The sequence below is a fragment of the Vitis riparia genome, chromosome 6 (genome assembly GCF_004353265.1).
Source record: "Vitis riparia cultivar Riparia Gloire de Montpellier isolate 1030 chromosome 6, EGFV_Vit.rip_1.0, whole genome shotgun sequence".
Classification (NCBI taxonomy): domain Eukaryota; kingdom Viridiplantae; phylum Streptophyta; class Magnoliopsida; order Vitales; family Vitaceae; genus Vitis; species Vitis riparia.
In genome coordinates, this window is record NC_048436.1 from 18,708,214 (window position 1) to 18,733,039 (window position 24,826).

At 35.4% G+C, this 24,826-nt stretch overlaps 2 protein-coding genes across 2 annotated transcripts; one reads left to right on the forward strand and one right to left on the reverse strand.

The window, feature by feature from the left end:
- Positions 1 to 259: 259 nt before the first annotated feature.
- On the forward strand, positions 260 to 15,076 carry LOC117916134 (nuclear transcription factor Y subunit B-10-like). The gene is made up of 6 exons (XM_034831995.1): positions 260 to 385; positions 491 to 753; positions 1,120 to 1,249; positions 1,463 to 1,468; positions 1,616 to 1,687; positions 14,605 to 15,076. Exons 2-5 carry the CDS (start codon positions 536 to 538, stop codon positions 1,667 to 1,669), a joined length of 408 nt encoding a protein of 135 aa, XP_034687886.1. The 5' UTR covers positions 260 to 385; positions 491 to 535; the 3' UTR covers positions 1,670 to 1,687; positions 14,605 to 15,076.
- Positions 15,077 to 15,305: 229 nt separating this feature from the next.
- Positions 15,306 to 24,201, reverse strand: LOC117916132. Its single transcript, XM_034831994.1, has 11 exons — positions 23,975 to 24,201; positions 22,921 to 23,124; positions 22,540 to 22,808; positions 22,338 to 22,423; positions 22,053 to 22,213; positions 21,699 to 21,835; positions 21,289 to 21,585; positions 18,540 to 21,184; positions 18,320 to 18,428; positions 17,718 to 17,798; positions 15,306 to 16,148 (listed from the first exon to the last, which is right to left on the reverse strand). Exons 1-11 carry the CDS (start codon positions 24,156 to 24,158, stop codon positions 16,065 to 16,067), a joined length of 4,257 nt encoding a protein of 1,418 aa, XP_034687885.1. The 5' UTR covers positions 24,159 to 24,201; the 3' UTR covers positions 15,306 to 16,064.
- Positions 24,202 to 24,826: the final 625 nt, after the last annotated feature.

The following is a 24,826-nucleotide window of genomic DNA, read 5'->3' on the forward strand; positions in this document are numbered from 1 at the left end:
TATCACTTTGTTTTTGTACTTTGGTACCCAATTTTTTTTTTAACAAAAATACTAAAAAAAATTGATTCGAACTCCTTCAATCCAACCGTAGAATGCATTTACTTCCCATTCAACGGCCCCGAATGGCGTCATATAGCTTTTGACCCGCTTGCATTTCGCCACATTTTAAAAATAAAAATAAAATTAAAATTAAAATTCGAGGAAAAAAAAGAAAAAGGAAAAAAGCCAAATAAATCAGACCAACGGTGATGATAAACAGAGCTCAAACCTCAAAGCCCCATCCTAGTCGTCTCTCTTCCTCATCTCTTCTCCAGCGTCCGATCTACCTTCGCCTCTCTCTATTCGTCTCGCGCCAAATACGAATCCCTCCTTTTCTCTCTCTTTGGTAGGCCTTTTTTTTGGGTTTTTTTAATAAACTGATTTTCTCTCAGTACTTCCTCCCTCTAGAGTTCTCTCATCTCAGCGATTCTCTCTCTACTTTCCATGGCAGCTTTAGGGTTTGTGCTTCGATCCGAGTTTAGCCTTGTCAGTGACTATGGCTGAAGCTCCGACGAGCCCCGGCGGTGGCGGCAGTCACGAGAGCGGCGAGCACAGCCCTCGTTCCAACGTGCGAGAGCAGGATAGGTACCTTCCTATCGCAAATATCAGCAGGATCATGAAGAAGGCTCTTCCGGCCAACGGCAAGATCGCCAAGGATGCGAAGGAGACTCTCCAAGAATGCGTTTCCGAGTTCATCAGTTTCATCACCAGCGAAGCGAGTATGAGGGTTTTGTTTTTAATTGTCGGTGCCGTAATTTGGCTCCGTTTGGTCGCTGAGAAAATTTTGGAAAAGTTAAGAGGAATTAAAACTTTGAATTTTAGGTTTTGTTTTGTTTTCTTCTTCCAGGCCCGTGATAATGAATGTTCGACTTTATTGAGCCGATTGTAGCTAATTGGTTTATTGAGTCGATTATTTCATTATTTGGAAATTGATGGAACATCGGACATAAAAGTTTCAAAGTTTCTTCATCCTTCTGTTTTTCCGGTAACCAAACGGGGTTAGGGTTTTTTTTTTTTTTTAATTTTAATTTTTTTTTTTTTGAATTTTAAGATAAATTGACTCTGTTCTGGGTTTTGAAGAGCGAGTGACAAGTGCCAGAAGGAGAAGAGGAAGACAATTAATGGTGATGACTTATTATGGGCAATGGCTACGTTAGGGTTTGAAGATTATATTGATCCTCTGAAAGTGTATCTACACAGGTTCAGAGAGGTATTTTACTTTTTGGAGTTTAAATATTTTTCCTCATATTTAAAGGTTTGATTGTGATTTCTATGTAGTATATACATAGATATTTATTTTAGATCATTTTTGTATCTTTAATGGACTCATTGACTATGACTTTGAACTAACGTGCTTTTCCTCGTTTGTGCCTTGGTGTTTGTTTGTGCCTTCGTGTTTCTGGGCTGAATACAATGTTGTCAGATAGAGGTTAGTTTATACAATCTCTTGCTATAGATGATGTTTCTTTTACTTTATTGATTGTTTTGTGCTTAGACACAAAATTTTCTTATGGATTTGTAGCATTTATTTACAATTAATAATGGCACCTCTGACGAAAATTGCCATTTTCAACAGGGTGACGCCAAGGGATCTGTGAAGGGTGGAGATGGATCTACTAAAAAAGATTGAATTGGTTGAAATATACAGGTAATACAAATTATTTTATAAGCATTCTTTTTCAGGTTCAATCAGTAACTGCATATTCCATTCTTTGGAGCTTCAAAGAAAATAACTTTATTTTCTCCTGTCTTTTTAGTGAGCACATTTTAAATATTTTCTGGCCTATAAAAAATGTATTCTAAACATTTTCTCATGAAGGCTTTCGGACAAGAAATGGTTAATAACTACCTTTAGAGGCAACAAACAGGTGAAACGTTGTGGTTGCTAGACTGGGGAAACATGCTCTTGGATGGATTTGGGAAACTTTTTTTTTTTTTCTTTTGCACTTGCTACTTCTTGATAAGTAGCTCAACAGTGTCAAAAGAGGATATGCTAAAAGGTTTTTGATCTTTTCCCCCCAAACTAATATTGCCATTCGAAATTGGTAAAATATTATAATATGGCCATGTTATAGAGTTCTATCTTATAGAGTTATATTTGTCTCTTACTCCATGTGGTACGACTTATTGGCTTTCCTCAGCTCAGAACTTTTGATTGATGATGATTGTCATTTTTTCTTGAACAAAATAATTATTTTATTCATCTTCGTGTTTTGAATATAACGATGTAGTAACTAGCATTTTATGATTCATATAGCAGAAAACTGTGTAATTTTTAAAACCTATTGGCATATGCAACTGAAAGAGAAGCTTTCAGTCAAGTGAGATATGGGTATGGGAGAGGGGAAGGGGCATTACAAGCCGTTCTTCGCTTAATAAGGTGCTTTTGTGGAAGCAAAGTTGGCAATGCCAAATTGTAAGAGAAGCTTTTTGGAAATAGGTTATAAAATGAAAATATGCGGAGGAAGATGGAGGTTGATGGTTTTGTGAAGTGAGAGATGGATATGAGGTCGGGCTATGGAAAAATATCGAGAAGGATTGGAACACCTATTCTAGTAGATCCTTTTTTGTTGTGGGTAATGGAAGGAGGGTGAAGTTTTAGAAGGATAAGTAATGTGGGGATGAATCTTTATGTGTATCTTTCAATTTTTTGTATGCCTTAACCATTTCAAAAGAGGTTTGGGTGATAGATTTATGCAGTAGATATCTATTCCTTTTCTAATGAGTGAAATTTGGAATCCATCGATTCCATCTAAAGCAAATTTTTTCACTTGGAAGGTTAGTTGGGGAAGTTGTTGACTCTAGATCAACGTCAGAGGAGAGGGTGTCATTGGTCAATAGATGTTCTCTTTGTAAGGTTGAGGGAGAATCCATATATGATATCCTTCTTCATTGTACCAAGACAAGGGTCCTTCAACAGTTATTATTCGTTGTATTTAGTGTTTATTAGGTGTAATCCTCAAAGATACTCTTTTATGATGACATAGATCCTATATGGGCAAAAGATGCATGAAGGTTTGGAGAACGGCTCCATTTTGCATCTTTTGGATTATATGAAAAGAAATGAATTGAAAGTTGTTTACAAATGAGGAATAATAAGATCAAGCCTCGAAAAGGATTTTTGTTTTTTTTTTTTGGTTTAAATCTGTTTTGGTGGGTAAAGACTTATATAGATATAGGTTCTATGTCTATAATTGATTTTGTTAATTGGTTGAGTTCTCACTAAGAGGGAGAATTGTTTTTTGTGTTTTCTCTTTTTTTTTTTGGTTGTGCCTTTTGACACACATTGTATATGTCATGTGTGCTTCAAATTAACCTCAAAGAAAGGTTATCCCACCTCCAATGGCTTCATTGCTAGCGTAATTGTGTCAAATTGGATTTGGTTTAAGGTGAACTCAAATTTGACCTAACCTCACTTGGTATCAAGTGTTTTCACCATTTGTTAGGTGTTTCATAGGAGTTTTTGGGTTGGATAAGGAATTATTTATTTTTGTAACTTATACACTTCACTTAATTTTTTTAAAACACAAGTAGAGATAACATTAAAGATGCCAAAAGGAAGCATTGCCTTATCAACAATTGAAGCATCTGAGGCTGCATCAATCGGGGATACACGACAGAAGGAATTGTCCTATTTACAAACTTCACCTTCAACAAGCATAGATTTATTTCAATAGTGTCTTTTCTTTCTATTGTGAATCATGTTTCTTTCTCCTAAGACTGAGAGCGGTAAATAAAAAAGTTAAATCGCACCATCTCTGTAATAGGTAAATGCCTCTTTTTCTCCTGAAGTTGTTGGTATATAGGATTCTACTAGGCAAACTGAACAAGACAACATTAACGCCATATTTAGTTTTAGGAAAGTATTAAGGAAAGAAAAAAAATCGTTAAAAGATTAGCCTAAGAAATCAACAATGGTGATGGGTAAGGTGGACTCTGTTACCTCAATACACATTGGAAGATTGGTGATTCTATCCCACAAGTTCATGTTACAACCAACAATCCCTTAAAAGTTGATCAAATATGGCTATGGCACAAAGGGTTTGGACACCCACCTTTCTTTCTCTTGAAAAAATGTTTGCTACATTGTTCGACAAAACTAAATCCCATGATTTCCATTATAAGGTTTGTGAGCTTGCAAACCATTGTGTGCCTTTTCCAATAAGAAATAAAAAAGAAACGTCTCCTTTTTAATTTAATACATACTTATGTTAGGGGACCCTTTAGAATTCTAAACATTTCGGGTTCTAGGTGGTTTGTTGCCTTCATTGATGTGTAAATACCCCACAACAAATTGGGGTAGTAGAGAGGAAAAATGAACATCTCTTGGAAGTTGCTATAGCTTTACTTTTTCAAATGAATGCCTAAAGATCATTCAACTGCTAAATTCTTAAGAAAGCAAATGCCTTCTCAAGTCTTAAAGCCCATGTTGATGTACTCTCAAAGTCTTGTCCTAACTTTAAGGGTATTGGAACAACTCCTCCAAAAATATTTGGGTGTGTATCTTTTATTCATATTCCCAGACGATCAAGAGGTAAACTTGACCCAAGAGCTCTTAGTTGTGTCTTCCTTGGATATTCCTCTAATCAAAAGGGATATAAGTGCTACCCTCCTCCCATTAAAAGGTCATCTATCACCATGGATTCTTTTGAGAGTCTAATGTATTTCACACACTCTCATCTTTAGAGGGAGTTTAGAGGAATTGAAGAGAAGTTGTTAGAAGTTTTTCCTAGGAATGGTGGGTGGAGGTGTCTTTCCATAATCAGCCAAGTGTCTCTACCTGAAAACCATCAATTTCCCTTTACTATCCAAGATGTTTCATCCTCAGAATTTTCAAATTTCTTATCGGTATTCCTTATTGTTTCAAATGTTCCAACTTTGGATTCCTTTAATGAATCAGTTAGTGATCATAAGAAATTCCAATAGACTTCCAATGAAGAGCTAATTTTAGAAGATTTGCCCATTGAAATTTCAGCCAATGAACCTGAGAATCAACTCAAACAAATGGAACACATGCTGCCTGCAAGCACCTCCAAATTAAAAGTGTATTTGAGGAAGGGAAAATCTACAACATCCTCTCATATCTCATCATCCAATTTTTTATCAAGTAATGAAAATACTCATTCTAGTGTCTATGATGATTTGTATTGGCCTATTGCATTGTGAAAAAGGAGCTAAAAAATGCACGCAACATCCTTTTTCAAATTTTACCTCATTACATTGTTTATCATTTGCATATCGAGCCTTTATTAATTGTTACCCAAATGTCTTCTGTTGAAATTCCAAACACGGTCCAAAAGGCACTTAGAGATGAGAAGAATGCTTTCTTATTTGATGACTTAGAAGAAGAGGTATACATAAGACGTTCCACCCAAGTTTGGTGACAAGGCTTGGAAGAACAAAATTAGCAAACTTAAGAAGTCCTTTTATGGACTTAAACAATCTGCAGGAGTATGGTTTGTGATACAAAATCAATGACAAAAATGAACTACCATCAAAGCTAAGGGGACCACATACTATTATCAAACACAACTTTGGTAAATTGACTAGATTAACAACATATGTGGATGACATTATTGTTATTGGAAGTGATGAGGGGGAAGTTCAAAGGCTAAAAACTTATTTGTCCACCAAATTTGAGATTAAGGATCTAGGAAGTCTAAAATATTTTCTTGGAATTGAAGTGACATGTTCAAAAGGGGGAATAATTATTTCCCAACAAAAATATATCCTCAATTTGCTAAAGTAGATAGGGATGGTTCAATGCAAATCAGTAGGGACATTGATTGAGCAAAATCATAAACTAGGAGAAAAAACAAAGGATCATATGGTGGACTATAGCCTCTATCAAAAATTAGTAAAGAAATTAATTTATTTATCTCACACCCAACTAGGCATTGCATATGTTGTAGGTTTGGTAAGCCAATTCATGCATTCACCATATGAATCTCCCATGGAGGCAATATACAAAATCCTACATTACCTAAAGTCGACACCAAACAAGGCATTCTTGTTTCAAAAGACAAGAAATGTGGAATTGGAAGTTGACAGTGATGTTGATTAGTTCGGATCAGTTGTCGATAGGAAGTCAACTATTGGATATTGTACCCTTTTGTGAGGAAATATACTTGGAGAAGTATAAAGCAATTAGTAGTGGCTGGATCTAGCGTAGAAGCTAAGTTTAAGGCCATGACTTAAGGGATTTGTGAATTACTCTAGATAAAGATCATTCTTATTGATCTTGACATCACTTTGAATGGATCCATAAAGCTATATTGTGACAACCAAGCTACTATAAATATAGCCTATAACCTCATTCATAACAATTGAACTAAGTATGTGGAGATAGATCAACATTTCATCAAAGAAAAGGTTGTCACTAGGTTGATTTGCATTTCTTATGTCCCCTCTTTTAAACAGTTGCCAAATATATTAACAAAGGACCTACAAAGTTCAATTTTGATGTAGTCTTAGATAACCTAGGAATGTAAAATATCTTTGCACTAGCTTGAGGGGGAACAATAGAAGATTAGCCTAAGAAATTTATAATTAATTTTCCTGCCATATATCTTATTTCTCGTCATGTTTTTTTTTTTTTTTTTTTTTTTAAATTGACCCATGATTTATATACCTAGAATTTGGGTAAATCCCATATAGGAACCTTGTGTAAATTGCATATAGGACCCTTGCAATCTGATTATGTGATTTAAAGATTCATTTTTTATAGGTCACTTAATTTAAGAGATCTTGTCAACCCTTCTTTTGTGTGTGTGTGTATATATATATTGTAAAACATAATGTAATAAAATATGCGGGAGATTATTTTTCATAAAAAATGCTAAGGAAAACCATTTTCTCATGTTTGGTTTTACTATAACGAATAGGGAAAAAATAAAATATAATTAAAATGAATTAAAATCCCAGTTTTTAAAAATTATTTAATCCTTATATGGAATAATTAAAATAAGTGAAATGAGTTTGCAGTAACACATAAAAATAATTTATTGATTTATTTATTTATTTTCCTTCACTTTTTCTTTCTTTCTACTTTTCCTCTCTACTCTCTTTACCTTACATCTTTCTCAAATTTTTTGGGAATCAAACATATCCTAAAAGACTATCTAAAGGCCGAATATGAAAATAAGGTCTAACCCAAACTTAAACAAAAAAAGATAAACTCCTAACTTTATTTTATCCTTTGACCAAATGTAGATATATTTTGGAGAAGGTTTCTTTAACCCTAACTTTAAGGATTACAAAGCATGAAAAACTAATCCTATGGTTCCTTTGCTTCCATAAGCACCAAGATAAACATAAAATGGTTTTTCTCTATACTTTCTTTCTATTTCCCTCACATAACTCCCTTGCCAACTTGATTTGGACCATACGAAGGAGAGAAATAAGAGTGTTTAAAAATATCAAAAAAATGGAGTCGGTAATCAAATAATCCTTTATATATAATTTTTTGGAGTGAGTTAAGAGTATACATGGGAGATTGTTCATTGTTCATAATGGAAGAAGAAAAAAAAAAGCTTAGGAAACACCTAGAATGGATCACATATTTTAAGCTAATCCATAAGGAATGAGATTAACCAATTTCTCATTATTTTTTTCACATATAACTCCAATTCATGAGTCGCTCAAACAAACAAAGTGAGGCCAACCTCTAGACTCTTTTACACTTGTTCCCCACATGAGAGTCATTCTTGCCTAGAACCAAATAGCTTACCATTCTTAGAAGCACACCCTTTAGAACCCAAAAAGAGAAATGACTACTAAGCTTCATCACGATGGATAAGAATATGATTCACCAACTCCTTGATCTTGCATAAACATGTAGAGCCCTAATTATAAGAATCTAGGGTAAGAACCTTTTCCACTCATCATTAGCTAACCAATCATAAGATTCTTTCCCTCCACAACTTTCCAAGCAAAAAGGCATGCCTTTAGTGGTGCCCCTCAACCCCCAAACCCCTTGGTGGAGAACTTTGAAAAGATCTTCGAGGATAACAAGGAATTAAAGGACCTAATTGAAAACTAAAAGCACTTGTTACCTCTTCCACACTAAACAACCCCCCCTTGTTCCTTGCAAAGGCATTGAGGGAACTCAAGAAAGCTACCCACTATCTCCATCTCCAAATCATGAAATGAACTTGGAAGTAGGGGCTCCAATGACCTTGCACCCCTTCCACACCCAAAGTTCTCTGGTTCTCACAATTTCCATTCAAAGCAATTTTGAAAGAAGAGGGAAAACAATCTTTCAGCAAAGACTCCCCACACTAGCTGTTTAATGAAAAATTGCTTGCGACCCATTCTTTGTTGAGTTACAACTACAAGCCCAAACTCATCCCTACAACACCTTAATAGCCTTCCAAAGGCCCACACCACATTTCTCTTCCATGTCTTTGGAGCTCCAATGATGTAGGACAACCCTAGGATGGTTGCCTACACTCAAGGGTAGGTGGGCTAGGGTTTTATTTTTAGGGTGTAAGGAGAGGAACAAGGAATAAACTTTATGGTAGAGAAAATTATAAGATAAGAAATAGAGAGAAAGAAGAAACAATGAAGAAAAGATGGAAAACCTTAGAGTCTCACTAAGGCCTTCTAGGAGTCTCACCTAGAAGAAAATCAATGGAGTCTCACCATTGAGGGTTGCAACCTTGCAATGAAAGAAAGTATAATATTATTCATCAAAATTCATTCCTTTGATTTACATTGATTAGCCTATTTATAGGCTTCTCTAAGAAATCCAAAGTCTACTAGGACTCTAATAACCTATTATGATTCTAATTCTAATTATAACATCCAAAGTCTACTAGGACTCTAATAACCTATCATGACTCAAATTCTAATTATATTATAACTCAATTAGCTAATCCTAATTAGACTCCAACAAATATTAATCCTAATTTAATTCCAAGTAATAATAATCCTACTTTAATTACAACTAATACTAATTCCTTTTCTTGATATATATCTTGAATATTCATCCTCATCATCCAACCTCATCAGTCACTTTAAATTTACATAAAGTCATCCTTCTCCAAAAAGTAATTTGCTTTCCCATCATTTTCTTTTATCAATGCATCAATCATATTATTCATTATCCAGATATACCTTGAAAGCATTGTTTATGAAATAACATAGCACTAAATGAGAATTAAAATGAGTAACAAGAATGCATAAAATCTTGCAAAAGTGGTAGGAGAGTTAGGGTTTAGGGGCATTTCTTCAAGAAATAAGGCCCTCTTAGAGAAGTGGTTGTGGATGTTTCCTAGGGAAAGTATTGCTCTATGGCACAAGGTTATCTTGAGTATCTATGAGACACATCTAAACAATTGGAATGCAAATATTTTAATTAAGTGGTGATATTGTTGCCTTTAGAAGGCCATTGCTTAGGTTTTCTAGGATTTCTTTAGTCACACTCAATTCTTGGTGGGTAATGTGACAAAGATCCATTTTTTGGGAAGACTTGTGGTTGGGGAAACAACTTTTATCTTCTCAATTCCCAAGTCTCTACAGAGTCACTTGAGCTAAAAATACCCTTGTTTCATCTATCTTTGGACTCTTTTTCCCTTTAACTTGGAACCTTAACTTTCGATAAAACTTCAATGATTCAGAGATAGAGGATCTTGAAGTCTCATATCTATTCTCAATCATGTTAACCTATCACCATCTTCCCTAGATGTGAGTCTTTATGGTCCTTTGGTTTATTTCTATCAAATCTTTTTTTCTTAGCCTTATCTAATCTATCAAATCAAGGTCCTTTCTCTCTTGCAAATTTCATATGGGAATTAAAAGCTCCAGGTATTTGCTTGGTTAGTGAACAATAAGAAGGTTAACACTAATGACTTGCTTCAGGTGAGAAGACCCTTTAAAGCTCTCGGTCCAAATGTTTACACTTTATGTATGGGTAGGGTACACCTTATTTCTTTGCTAGGTTTTCTTTTAATGTATGTCTTATTTGCCTATAAAAAGTTCCAAAAATGTAATAGGTAATTTGCAAATTCTTAAAAGTTTGGTTTTGTTTTCCCCCACCCTGGGGGGGGGGGGGGGGAAGATAACACACACACATTTATTCATTGATATAAAATATATATGTATTTTTTTTATAGGTTATTCATTGATATAAAATATAAAATGATAATACATTTGTGGTAGGTTGGGTTTGTTTTTGTTCTAACTTTGCCCAAGGTTTTAATCGAACTTGCCTTTCCCTTTTTGGATCGGGTGGATTAAACCCATCTATGTTACTTCTATGATTGCTAATGATTATTTTCATTTTAATTATTATTAGTCCCTAAATATTTAAGAAAACTAAGGAAAATCTTTAAAATGGATTCCAGTACATGTAATAAGCAATTGCTTGGTGAATTGGGAAATTTGAGTGGCATAATCCACTCATGATATAGTTTTTTCAAGATTTGATGGTTGCAAGTCAAAGATTGGCCCAAGGGAAACATGGATCTAAGAGAATTTTGGAAATCTATTTTAAATCAAGTTCCCACAAGGTAAAGGGCTCTAATATCAAAAGGCTTGAAAAAGAGGAAAAGAAGAAAAGACTAACATTTGATTTTGGTTTTTCCTTCCATAGAAAGATATTCAAAGATGTCAAGACTTACATCTCATATGTCAATTTAGTATACTTTGTCATGAAGTTCTTGAATGGGATATAATTTTGCCCTAAGGAATTTAAACCATAATTTATATTCTACTAAATCCATAAATGATTGAGACCTTACTAAATAAAAAGAAATAGAAATCATATTAATCTTGACCATTATATTATGTATGGGGAGTGGGGGATTGATTGACCATGTTTTCTTATATTGCCCTATGACTTTGGAGCTATGGCACAAGCTTTTCATACTAGTTAAGGTTGATTGGGTATCCTCCTAGGAGCATAGGTGACATAATGACTCTATCCTTTAAGGTTTGAGAAGCACAACTAGAGGCAAAATTTTGTGACAAATTGCTTCTCTCTCTCTAATTTGGATAGTATGGAAGGAATTAAATGCAAGGATTTTTTTGGAGACATGTGGAGAACTAAAGAATCCATTTTTTAAGGCAAAACTTATTTCTATTCCATTTTTTGGGCCTCAACAACTACAATTTTCAAGGGAACTCCATTCAATGTAATTAAGCTGGATTGGAATTCGGTATGTGAAATAGGTCAAAATAGGTAAGCTGGGAGCAAAGCTTCAACCTATAGAGAGCATAGTAGTCTTTCCTTAGTATAGTTTCTTTCAGCAATATATTAAGGTATATGTCTTGTTTTGTATTTTGGTGAATTTATCCATTTGTTTGTTTGATCAGAGTTTGTATCTTTAGGAAGGATTCCTCATCCTTCACATGTACTTTTGAATAATTATTAGTGAACTTTGTTTCTGATAACAAATAAAAGAAAATAATTAGAAAAAAAATTATAGTTGAAACAAATTATATATGTGTGTTTGAAATGGATTGGATTCTATGTGCCAGTACTAGAGAGATTAGAAGTAAAAAAATTATCTGCAGAGTTAGGGGGCATTATTATGGATATAGTAAGATGGTAGGAAAGTTGCCATTATTGTTAGGAATGGTAGTAACGATATCTTGAAATTGACTTACAAGGATTTTATACAATACTTGTCTCATATATATTAAAGTATTGTTTAATATATATTATTATGGATAAAGTATTGAGGCAACCTGGCTAGTGGTGTTGGATATTTATTATTTTTTTAGGCAAAAGGAGAACATATATATTAAAAGCACTTAAGCAAATGCTGTAACAAAAGTACACAATGTATACATTTGTTTTTTTGAACAGGCAAGCAAGAGGAAGAGAAGGACAAAAAACTAACCCCTTTTCCTTACTTTGAGCTATCCAATCTATAAAGCCTGTCATGGTCAATTGGCCCATTCAAAAAAAAAAAAAAAATCTCGTAAAAGACAATTGTTTATTCTGATCATTCCAAGTTTTACAAGGCCCTTTTGTTTCCTTTCACAACATCTAAAACATACACAAAGGAGTTGCCCTCCATTTTTTTTTTTTTTCTTCCCATAAAAGATCCATACCAACTCAATAGAGTGCCTCTTACTACAAAGTGAATCACCCATACCATACCAAATAGAGAGAACAATTGCTGTAAGGTACTTGCTTTAAGGCAATGTAGGAGCAAATGATCAGTCAATTCTTCCTCTATTTTGCACATATAGCATCTATTCAGCATTGACCTTCTCCTTTTAAGCTGATTGATCATCAAAATTCTTCTCCATGTTGCTTCCCATGCAAAAAGCTCACCTTCACAAGTACCCAATAATTCCACGCCAGTGGAAAAAGAATCTCTTCTTCCCTAGATTAGGGAGTCATAGAAGGTTTTAAGAGATAACTTGCCACATTGGACTTCTTCGACCCCATTCTATCATCCTCTTCTCTCCTGATTGAACTTGTTTACAGTTTTTGAAAAAAAGGTTGTCATTCCAATTGTGAAACTATCTTGAAAAGGTCCCCACCAACCTCTTTCCCCAACTTGCTCCCACACTTTTGCTCCCCATGAATCTTTTGCAGTGGCTATAGAAAATAATGATAGAAAGGCCTCTTCCAAAGATAAGTTTCCACACCATCTATTTTTCCAAAATTTGATCCTTCTTCCATTGCCAATTTTGAAGTGAGATCTACCCTTTATAGATTCCCACCAATTTCTAATTGTCTTCCACATACCCAACGTATAACTATCCTTCACACCTCTTGACCCTATCCGCCTTCTTCTTCCTCGAACGTTTGAGTTATAACTCATTTTCATAAGAACTCCCTCTCAATTGCAAATTTTCAAATCCACTTGCCAAGGAGAGCCTTATTTAAAGGAGGGTGATATCTAATGGCAAGACCCCCATACATTTTCTCCAAGTTGGCCATAGACCAATTTATCATATGGTTTTTTTTTTTTCAAACTCAGCCCCACCCCAAAGGAAGTTTCTTTGGATCTACTCTAATATTAAACTCATTTTTTTGGAATAATGATTAGAAACATGAAATAAATTGGACTACTAGATAGTGTATTTGTGATTAAGGTGGGTCTCCCTCCTTTAGATAGATATTGTCTTTTCCACATAAGGAGCCTTCTTGGATATCTCTCCTCCAGCATGTCATAGATCCTTACTAATTTAAAAGAAGCCCCTAGCAATAGCTCTAAATAAGTAATGAATGAATGCCTTACCCTACAACCTAGAGTAGCAGCTAGGGCCTCCCATTTTCTACACCTCCAATCAAATTAGCTCACTTTTTTCCAAATTAATTTTCAAACAAGAAATTGTTTTGAATGACATGAAAGCCCAACTCAGATATTCCAATTGCTCTTAACTTGTGTCATGGAAGATTAGGGTATTGTTAACAAACAACAAATGGGTCACATTCGTGGTTTTAAAAAGTGCACTTAAAGTGTGCTTAGGCTCAAGTCACAACCATTCCCTACCTATTACGCTTTGCTTGCCAAGACCGTACACATTATTGAAGAGGCGTGCCTTGTTTACTTTACTTTTCCTTTTTAAACACTTTTATGCTAGAAATTTCTAATTATATATTGAAATTTATATAATTTCATTTTTTTTTATTGAATGCTTCTTTTAAATGTTTGGAATCTTATTTATTTATTTATTTTTATTGGATTAGATTTTGGATCATATTTTATAAAATTGATATGCATCCTAGGTCAGATTTCATTTTACTCAAGCGCACGCCTTATTTTGTGTCTTACACCTAAGCTATAGAAGACTTTTGCGCCTTAGGTGTGCTTTGCACCTTTTAAAACTATGGTCACATTTCTAGCCCCACACTGCATCTACCACCCACCTTGAACCCAGAGATGAACCCCCCCTTAGCCTTAACAGAATCCGACTAAGAGCCTCCATGGCTAAAATGAATAAGGGGAAAGAGTGTCTCCTTGCCTCAACCTGTTGGAGCTCTGAAAAAATCCAGTCAAAGCCCATTTACTATAACTGAGAATTTTGCTGAAGGGATGTACCTTTAATCCATCTAATCCGCCGCTGGCCAAAACCCATTTCTCCAAAGAAGCATGGTTTGGATATAAAATTTTCTGAGCAAGTAAATTATCATCTAAAAAGGGCATATCGCAGGGGCTTTTGATGGTCGATACTTGTGAAGCAATCAAAATTTAGCGATTGGCACATATGAGCCTCTTATGTTGCATCTGCTGGAGTTCAATCCCAATCCTCCCACAAAATGCCTGATGCCCATCTGGGGCAGATGTCATGTGCCAGGCATTATGTTTCTAAACCATTCCACTCAGAAAGGTATCGTGTGACAAGGCATTGCCCTGATCACAACACTGGTCTGGGTTAAGAGCATAGCTCAGAAAACCTTTAACAAGATAGGGGCTTGTAGGCAACAGATGAATGGACCATAACAAGCCTCTTGCTTGAGGTAGTAGAGCCAGTGCTTAATGCTTTTCACATTACCAGTGATTACCATTGAACCTTTTATTACATGAGCATGTCTCTCTTTCCTTTGTGTATTCAGCTGTGGATTCTGGAGCTAATAACATGTTTCTTGATATGTTGCAGGTGGCTTCTTATGGTGCATGCAAGGTGTCTACTAATAGTATGATTGTCTTTCAACTGCTTCATTCATTTGGAATTTCCGTTGGCAGATGGATTTGTTTGGCTCCTATATTTATAAATTTATTTTATGTGAAGCTTGGAGTGAAAGGAGTCAGTATCATGTACATTTGGGTGTGTTTCTGGATTTCTCAGTCTGTTGTAGTATCAAACAATTTAGGTAGGGTTTGATTATTCTCACTCCTGTTTGTTTGTGATGCATAGAGAGGGGGGGCGGAGGTGGGGGAGGGAAGGGTGTGGTTTGATGGGCTCCTCCCCATTATTATTGTTTAAGTGCTAATAACTGTGATGGGCTAAATTGCTTTTTAAGATTGTTATGTAACTTCTATTCTGATTACTGGACCATGAAACTCTGTATCATTCACTAACCAAAAATGGACAAATATAAATGATGCTAAGAAGGGGCATAATCTTTATATGTATGCATGGTTGAGCCTGGTTTATGCCGGGATTAGATGGAGGTGATCAAAACGGAGAATTTTGAAAACTTGCTGTAATGGACTCAATTTGTGGACCTTGAATTGGGCCTGAACTTTGGCCCAGGCATTCAATAGTTATTCATCAGGAAAATGGACGGTCTCAGAAAATGGCCCAAATGGATCTTGTGTTTCATGGACCATACTAATACCCTGATGTGCCCTGATGTGCACAGAGACAATCGGGAGACAGTCTATCGTTGACTAGGGATTACCGAAAAGAAAGAATTTCTTTTTGCACTTTTCTATTTTATATAAAATTATACAGCCAATCTAATATTGATTGAATGCTCGAGCACTCAGAAACTCTCATGAATCTGTATACAAAGTATCTTCTGCCCTTTCCACAACTACTAATTAGATTCCCCCTACAGCTATCCAATATAATTCAAGACTGGGTTATTCCTCAGTCTCGGACTTCAAATGCTTTTGGGGTTGAACTCCTGCTCAATTGTGTGTCAGCATGCATGAAAGCAAATTTTGATCCAAGCATGGGCTTGATCAGTATGTTGAAGGCGAGCCCGGCCCAGAAACTTACGTAGTGAGTCAGCATAGGTCCCGTCTTTACCCAGAGGAGCTATTGTTGGGTCCGGAAATGGGCATGAAAGCCCAGATGATACTGTTAAATCTGATAAATCTGGCCTAGACTACCATAACGTGTCAGCCTAAGTCTAGATTACTGCCCCACGAAGTGCATCCATCACTACAAACATCGCCATCCTCAGGCAGTCAAGCTGCCCGATGATTACTTAGAAAGTAGAGCACAGTTTGCTTTCCCTTTTTTCTCAATTATCAGTTTAAGGGCCGGAGGATCGGCCATGCAAATTTTACAGTTAAAAGAGTTACTTCGAGAGAAGTGGTACATAGTTTCAAGAGCGGTTAACATTTGTCAATTACTAAAAGAATGGTTAGGCTGAAATCCTAGTCCAGTCAATTGGAATTAGCTGGTGGAATGCTGGTGAGCTTTTTTGTACAGTCAAACGGTCCTATCTCTTGATTAACCTTCTTCCTCACCTGCAAAAGCCATAGCAGTTGAATATGTTAGATCAAACTTAAAACTAGTATATAATTATCGCATTCATTACTAGCCCATTTTGAAAATTATGGGATTTAATTCCTTTTGTGTCACTTAAGCATGGAGGGAACTATGCAGTAGCTACTAATATAAGAAATAGAATGTCTAGAATTTTTAGCATGTATTGTCATGTAGGTTTACTTGCAATCCAGGATGAAAAGAAAATGAAACAGAACAGGCCTACAAATCACATTTTTTGTCAAGAGTTCATTTCAAGAACCTTGGGACATAGTGTCCCAACAAAATGAGAGCAAGGTCCAAATGCAACAAGGCTCTCCCTCACATTGGGTGGAGGTCTATCATCAACATTTTGTTAGCGTAAATTAAATTATATTTTATAATAACTTTAGTGCTTAGGGTTAATGCTAAACAATCTTATATAATAGTCTTGGAACCTATAAAGGGTAAACCAAAATATTAACAAAGCTTAAAAGAGAGTGATGAGATGCACCTGTCACCATGTCATTATCACAATGTTCCTAATCTTTCAATACTTTCATGAATTTGATTTTAATTGTATGTCTTAACTTTTCCATGAATACTATGTGCAGTGGGAGATGTGTGCTATTAAAGGTCGCTTGCCAAAGACAACCCTCTTAAAGACTGAAATTGGGATACAAGTTCTACTCTTTTGTTCTTGCTTCAAGGGAATATAATAGGACTTCGTGGTTTTGAGACCATAGAAGTGATGCATCATAAAAGCAATATACTAGGAGACACTGATAAGGTTTAGAAACAAGAAAATGTAATATCTCACATTGGTGACAGAAAAAAATTCTTGAAATTATATATGTTGTAAGTTTCTCTTAATTACATAAACACATTTTTAAATCATAAAGGCCCAATAGTCCTAGTGGACTTAGAGCGAACGATATTTGCATAAGAATGAGCGATTCATTACAATTAGTACCAAAGCCGATTACAGATCCTAATATGGGATCCTGTTTGTCGACTCTGCAATAGGCGTATGTTGTTTCAATGGCCCTACAATCTATTTACAAGGATCGATTAAGGGAAGTTACAAGCACCATATATGTAAGGGCCTCATTTAACTATGCCAATGGTCCAAAATAGATAATATCTATTTGGGACAAATTGGATAATTAAGGACAAAACCCATGATTTGGGAGAGACTTGAGTTACTTTTAAACATTTAAAATCCAAAGCCGTAGAAAATCAAATTAGCTTCAATTAACCCTCTTTGAACAATGAAAATAAATTGAATTTTATTCATATGAATGAATAACACAAGAGATCTTTCCCGGACATGGTTCTCAATCCTAAATATTAAATCACGCAAGATAAATGGATACCTAGAAGAAAGTTGAAATCTGTCTGTATTTTTAGCACATTATGTTTTATTTAGAGTTTTGACTGATTTTATCCATTTGTGAATTTAGATGTTACATTTATTGTGAATAATTAGTAAATTTAGATCCACATGATGCTGCAACTACAATTGCATTTAACATGAACAATGAAAAAGGGCAGTTCAAGAAGGGCCATACCGGGGACCATGGACTTGGTTCAGGCTGAGACTTGTCAGGGGGTGAATTTTGTACGGCACCAGACTTCAATGTTAAAATTTCCTGCAGAAATCACATTGTAAGATGGCAGATGTCAAGCTTCAAGACAGAAATTGAGAATAATTTGCCATTTCAAACAAGTGAAAGTTACCATGAGTAAGTTCAAACAAGATAAAAGGTAGCCGTTAATGAGTGCTTAGCAAAGGGCATGAATCATGCTACACTACCAAAATGAGATGCTACTTGGAACAGCAATTCTAGGCCTGAAGCATCATGTGTCCACGGTGTTCTGAAATTCGTTGGGTTTCAGTTTGGATTTCTAACCAAACGATCAAAGTGTGTTTTGGTTTGAGGGTGTACAACACTTGTGTAAGGCTCAAGCTGATTAAGCGGCACTTGTAGTTCTACCACCCATTTTTTTCAAGATTTGCACAGAAACGATTGCACAAATAGTATACTAAACAGACGCAAGTTGTATGTGTATGTGTAAGTGTACTCAAGGTGATGCCAGGCAACAATGATTAGTTTGGCATCCATATATGTAAAAAAGTATTTTCTATTGTTTCTAAAAGAATCCAAAGTACCTCTCCCGCAGCTTCAATAGCAGTTAACCATTCATCCGAGAATGGAACAGCACCAAGTGGAGGCTTTTTTACAGGAGCATCTCTTTTCATATCATTCTCAGACTTCTTGCTGCCATCAAAGACACAGATTGAAGCTTGTATCTCTACTTTTTAAAGCATCAAAAACAAAGGAAACTTTCTTTAAAGAAAAAGGGGATGTGCTGAATAAGAGTTCATGTACTTTTCTGTGGAGCACATAGTATCATCCAACTGATGCTGTAGTTTACTGCTGGCACTGTTACTGTCTTGACAGATTTTAGTTGCTGCTTCCTCCAGCAAGGTACAGCTCTTCAATCCATTGAGCTCCATACAATGTTGAATACTTCCACTCGGCAATGATTGAACATGTTGAAGTGATAAACCTGATTCATTGCTTGAAGAATGAAATACTTGAAAACTGCAATTAGTAACTGCATCTGTAGACTGTTCCTTGCCCTGCTTCAGAGATGAATCAGATTCCAAAGAAGTGGCTTGACTGTTGAGCTCTATGCCAGGCCTGAACTGTGTATCAGTAGGATATTCATGGCCTTCAAGTGAGGACTTGAAATCTCCAGAATCTGGCAGTGCTTCCTCTGCATTCAAGTTTTTGGCCATCTTGCCAACATCAAAACCATCAGGTATTCCAAGTGGTAGCTGAACAACAGTAGTGGAAATCTCTAATACACTTTCCTGCAGATGACTTTGTTCTGGAACAACATAATCAGAACTTTCAGAGACATTTTCTTCCCAAGACTCATTGGAAGAGGTGCCATTCGAAAGTGATGAGTAATTATTCGGACGTAATCCATGTATATCTTGGGAACTTTGTTCGACTACAAGGCAGGGAATTTGAAGTTTTACTTGCTCTCCAGATTGTTCATTTATAAGATCAGAACCCACAACATATAGATTTTGCACTGCTGAACTGAGGTTACTTCTGCACCTTTTAACTAATAGATCACTATCTATGGAATGCCCTCCTGCATCCCCCTCATTTAATTTCTTAGTTGTGCTATCTATTCTAGAACCCTCTTCTTCCCCTTGAACTATGTATTTAAGTTGAGAAGGACCATCAGAACTTTCAAGTTCACTTCCATTGTAACCACAGATTTTTGGACCAACATCTGTGACACACCTATCATATTTCTGAGATGACTCAGATGAAGTGCTATCTTCTGTCTGTAGCTTCTGATTTTCATTGTTAGAAATCTGATCAGCCTCAGAGGTGCAACACTTTATCAGCTGGGCCTGTTCTTCAGAAGGTTCATTGACAACATGCATGCAGCTCAACCAATTATTCTGCAACACTGAAGCAACTTGGTTACTACCATCAATGGTATCTCCACATTGTGCCTTTGTAATGACAGCTTGATTCTTAACTGGTGATTTATATTCTGTTTCCTCCGTGTGTTGGTACTCAACCATCTTTTCTGTCCCACAAACACTTTCAACATGCACTGCAGGGCTAAATAGGGATGTAGAATGAGGATCTTCTAATTCACTCCCACTTGAGTCTCTACTTTCTGGATGAAAATTGGTGATGATAGAATTGAGGGTAGTTACTTCAAATGTAGTTTGATCATTGCTTACCCTCAAAGATGAATCAAATTCCATAGAAGTGACTTCACCATTGAACTTAACTTCATGCATTAATGGTGTATCAATAACACACTTGTAATCTTCAAATGATGGCTTGATCTCTACAGAAACTGCTGGTGCATCCTCTGCATGGGACAGCTCAACTATAGGATTTTGAGGCTCTTGTTCTCCAGATTGTTCATGTATATCATCAGCAATCATCAAATATCGACTACAAGTACTCAGGTTCTTTCTGCAGCTTTCAACTAATAGATTCCCATTTGAGCACGGCATCAGTGCATCTTGTTCATGTGATTTGTTGATTATCTCATCCGCCCCAATAGCACCTTTGCCTGATTTCTTTGTGCATTGAGATGGATGTTGACAACTTTCCAATGTGCTTGTACTAGAGTCTTGGACCTTTGGATCCACAATATTCCCATTAACATAATTCCGTGACTCTTCAAAAAAACTCTTCTTGAATAAAATGTCATCATTAGCCCTTTGTTTTTTATTCTCTACAAGAGAAATTAGATCAGGCTCATGGGTGCAACACTTTGTAAGATTGACTTGTTCCCCAGATTGTTCTCTAGCATCAAACATATTGACTAACTGACCATCACTCACTACTGAAGTACTAGGTTTACTACAATTAATGGTATCTCTGGACTCTGATTCAGAAGTGTCATGCTGATTTGTAACTGACATATTGTCTTGTTTTTCTTCTACAAATTGGTGCTCAGTAATACCATCTGTTCCACAAACACCTTTAACTTGCACCGCAAGGTTCTGTTGGGATGAAGTATGGGAATTTTCCATTTTGGAGGATGCACTTTGTAAAAGCAATTTATGGTCATTAATCTGCAATTCAGAATCCTCCTTGCATGGGATCTCAAAGTTCTGTGGTTCTGCATGTTCATGATACTTTTTGTCGACACAATCAAGAATGCTGTTCTTTACCACTTCAGAGCTCTTAGGAGCACACGGGAACTTCAGTTCTGACTCGTTGAAATTATCTACTTCAACATTCAACTTCACAGTTTCTGGCAAAACAGGTTTAGCAGCGGATGAAATGGAGCATCTTGCACTCAAGGTTAAGGCTGTAATATTTCCAGTTTGGATGTCATTGACCACCCTGGAAATTTTCCCTGATTCATGAAGGGGCCTTGGTGCATGAATGGAATTTGAGCCATGAAATTTCTGATAGTTAGGAACACTGGACTTCAGAAGGTTGCATATTTGATTTCTCTGTGATGCAGAAGCTTTTGGCTGCAAATCAAGACATCAGTTTATGCTTCAAAATACATGAAAAAAAGAAATCCTGATGAATGCATCTAATAAAACAATTGATGGAATCTAATTCAGTGACATACCTGACTAAATAATCCCAGTGATGGTGATGGCATCCGCAAACCTGATGGTTTTGTTGTCTGGGGTTGAGCATATTGCAGATTCCCACCAATGTGTCGAGCATTTTGAGGGAGAGAAACTGCAGTTTTGTTGGATCCACTGTAGCCTGCAATTGATGAATGCTCTCTGTTGGCTGAAACAGCTGGAAGTTTTATATCTGGAATCACCTTTAAACTACTATTGACTTTGGTAACTGACTGAGGCTGCAAATTGCCTGATGAATTTATTTCCAAAGGTGGGTTAGCCTGTGGAGTTGGCACCTAAATCACAGCATACAAAAATTTCCTAGTTAATAATGGGAAAATGTTATTATAAGCAGGTTTAACTGCATTGATTTGCATGGACTATCAATTGAAATAAGCTAATTTCTCACCACATTTCTCCTAGCATGCAGAACAGAAGATTTAACAGAAAAAGATGCGCAATCAGGACGAAGTTTTGCATTATTTTGGGCACTTATGGATTTACTTGAGGAGCCTTTTAATCCAGCACTTTTTGGAACAGTAGATCCTGAATGAGAAAAAGCAAAGAATATAGATTACATAATGAACATTAATTTCCTCTTAGATGATAAGCTTATTTACATCATTTAAAGTTGAAATTTTTCTAAGATAACCTAGGTGGTCAATTTAATTACATTTCAGATACAAATTTCATCTGATGAAGATACAAAATATTTGACAAAATTTTACTTCAAAGCTCATCAAAATCCAAGAACAAAGATTACCGGGCTGAGCAATATGATTACGCTTCAAGTGACTTGTGCTCAGTGACGCACTTTTAGTAGTCGTGTTAAGCAAACAGGGAGCTGGCTTTGAAACTGGTATTTTAGGAAGCTTTGCATCTCTTGATACGACTTTTGTATTTGCATTTGCTTGCCTTTTCTGAGTACAAAAAGTTAAGGCTTGCGCTCCTTCAAATCCCAAAAGATGAAAGCAGACAGACAAATTCAAATAACATTTTGAGACAGTAAAATCTTCAATCTTTTTATGACACTTAATGTGAAGGATATGAAGCTGATGACAATGGCCGAGAAAAACCACCACGCTTAGACCCACTTCTATTGGCGTCATGGACTGAAAGCACCTTCCTCCTAACCTGAGGAGCACATAAAAACAGAACCACAATTTCTCACAAGTTCATTATATGTTGGAGTGGCATAATTTGGACCATCTTATCTGGAATAAATTGTATACACTTTATAAAGAACTTACCGCACGAGCAGGAGCTTCATTGTCACAAGTGGATGAATCTTGCTTTGGCTGGGTACAACCACCAATGCTTTTACCTCCATTTGACGTACTTACTGGTAATTCTTTGAATAATTTTCCTTCAAGTGCTTGCAACTCTTCTGAATCATTGGGGTAGTCCAGATCATCAGACACAGACTTTGTCACTTCTTCATTGATAACCGACAACGCCTCCCCACTAAACTTATCAAAATTTCCACTAACCACAGATAACTCTAAGGGATTCAAAACACCTATCAAAAAAACAAAGAAAAAGATAACAAACACATTTATCCTCTAAGCTTCATTTTCCAACAACATTGAGCAATACAATATTAATAAAGCTAATTAGAAAATTAAGAAAACCTTCTTCTGTAAAGAAAGCTCGGTCCCATGCTAAGCTTTGACGCAAGTTGTATCCTCCCCCCTTTTTCCTCTTCTTCATTTGCTGTGGTTCTACACGAAGTTTTGGAACTCCAAATTTGTTCTCATTTACATTCTCTTTGTTGGACCCATCTCCGGGTGATGAACAAGTAGGTTTATCTGCATCCCAATTACTCTTCAAATCCTCTGTCATGTAACAGAATGTTTATTATCCATCAATAACCTCCAGAGCCCATCCTATTTAAGCCTAGTTAAATAAAATGAACTCATTCATTCAAATGGAAAACAAACCAACCTGTAGAAAACTAAATCAATTAAACCAATAAAAAGTTTTAGACATGATTTCAGATAGGAAGAAGAGATCATGAAACGACAATCTGATCGGAATCAATTTTATCATTCAAATTTAAAAAAAAAAAAAAAAAAAAAAAAAAAAAAAAAACCCGAAAACCTAGAACACTGAATCATTTATTGAAAACTTAAAAAATTTCGAGCACAACAGGAGGAAGGAAAGAGGAATAAATTGATAAAAGCATAATTTGAGTGGAAGTAATATTATAAAAAAATAAATAATACATATATATATATATATATATATATATATATATATATATATATATAAACAACCTAAAGAAGCAAACCAATTAAAACAATCACTAATTGCAGTCCACAATCTGAGCAGAAGTAATCAATTCACTCAAACAAAACAGAAATCATCCCCTAGAAAACCAAATTAATTAAAAGATGAGCAAAAAAACAAATGCTAGGTAAAAGCACCAACACATTCAAATCGGACAGACACAATTGCTTAGAAAACAAAATCAATTAAAATATACAATAAATTCAAGAAGAAATTGAAGAACACAAAACTAATTGCGTCATTCAAATGGAAAAAAACAAACCCTGAAAGAAGAGATTGATGAGAACACAATCTGCGAAAACAAATTGAATCATTCAAAAAAATAAAAAAAATAACCAAAAATTTCAAATCAGAGAATTCAAAAAAGTGAAGAATGCAAAAGTTAGAAACCCTAACCGGTGGGACGGAGGCGAGAAGCTTCCGCAGATCGCTGAGGTCTGAAAATCTGGAGAGGGGAGCAGGAGAAGTAATTGCTGGTGTTGACGGCCGCAATTTCATTGGCCGGACTCTGTTGCAGAAGCGAATCGTCTTCGCCAGCGATTTCGATGATGGAGAGATCTGATTCCATTAGCCTGTACATGCCACAAGAAACATTTTGAAAATGAGGGAGCGGGAATTTTAGTTTGAAAAGCGTCGGCAACGGAAAAAAAAAAAAAAAAGGGAGAAGTGTGATTTACCTCACTTGGGCTTGAAACTTCGCCCGACATTTTTTTAAATAAATATTTTTTTAAACAGCAAATATATTTTTCTCACATATTTTAAAACATTTTTTAGTATAAAAGAAAAAAAATAACAAATATATATATTTTAAATAGTGTTTTAATAATTAAATTATTTACTTCTAAAATATAAAATATAATTTTTATTCATTTAATATTTTTTTGAAGGTATTTTCCAAAATTATTTTTAAATCATTAATATAATTTTTGTTTATTTATAATTTAAAAATATAAAATAATACTGATTTTTTAATTATTTTTAAAAGAATTTAAAAAAATAATGAAAAATAAAATAAATGATTAAATAAGAGATAATTTTATGAAAATAACATGTAAAGAGTGGTGATATAAAAACAAAAATAATGGGTGTAATTCATAAGAATATTTTTGTCTATTTATATTTCACATCCTTGTAACCAATCAAGAGCATTTGAAATACTTTTTATTAATTATCAGACTCATGTGGGTGTAAAGCACAATTCTAAAAAAAAAAAAAAATGCAACTGTCACGTGATGTCCCATCTTTGGA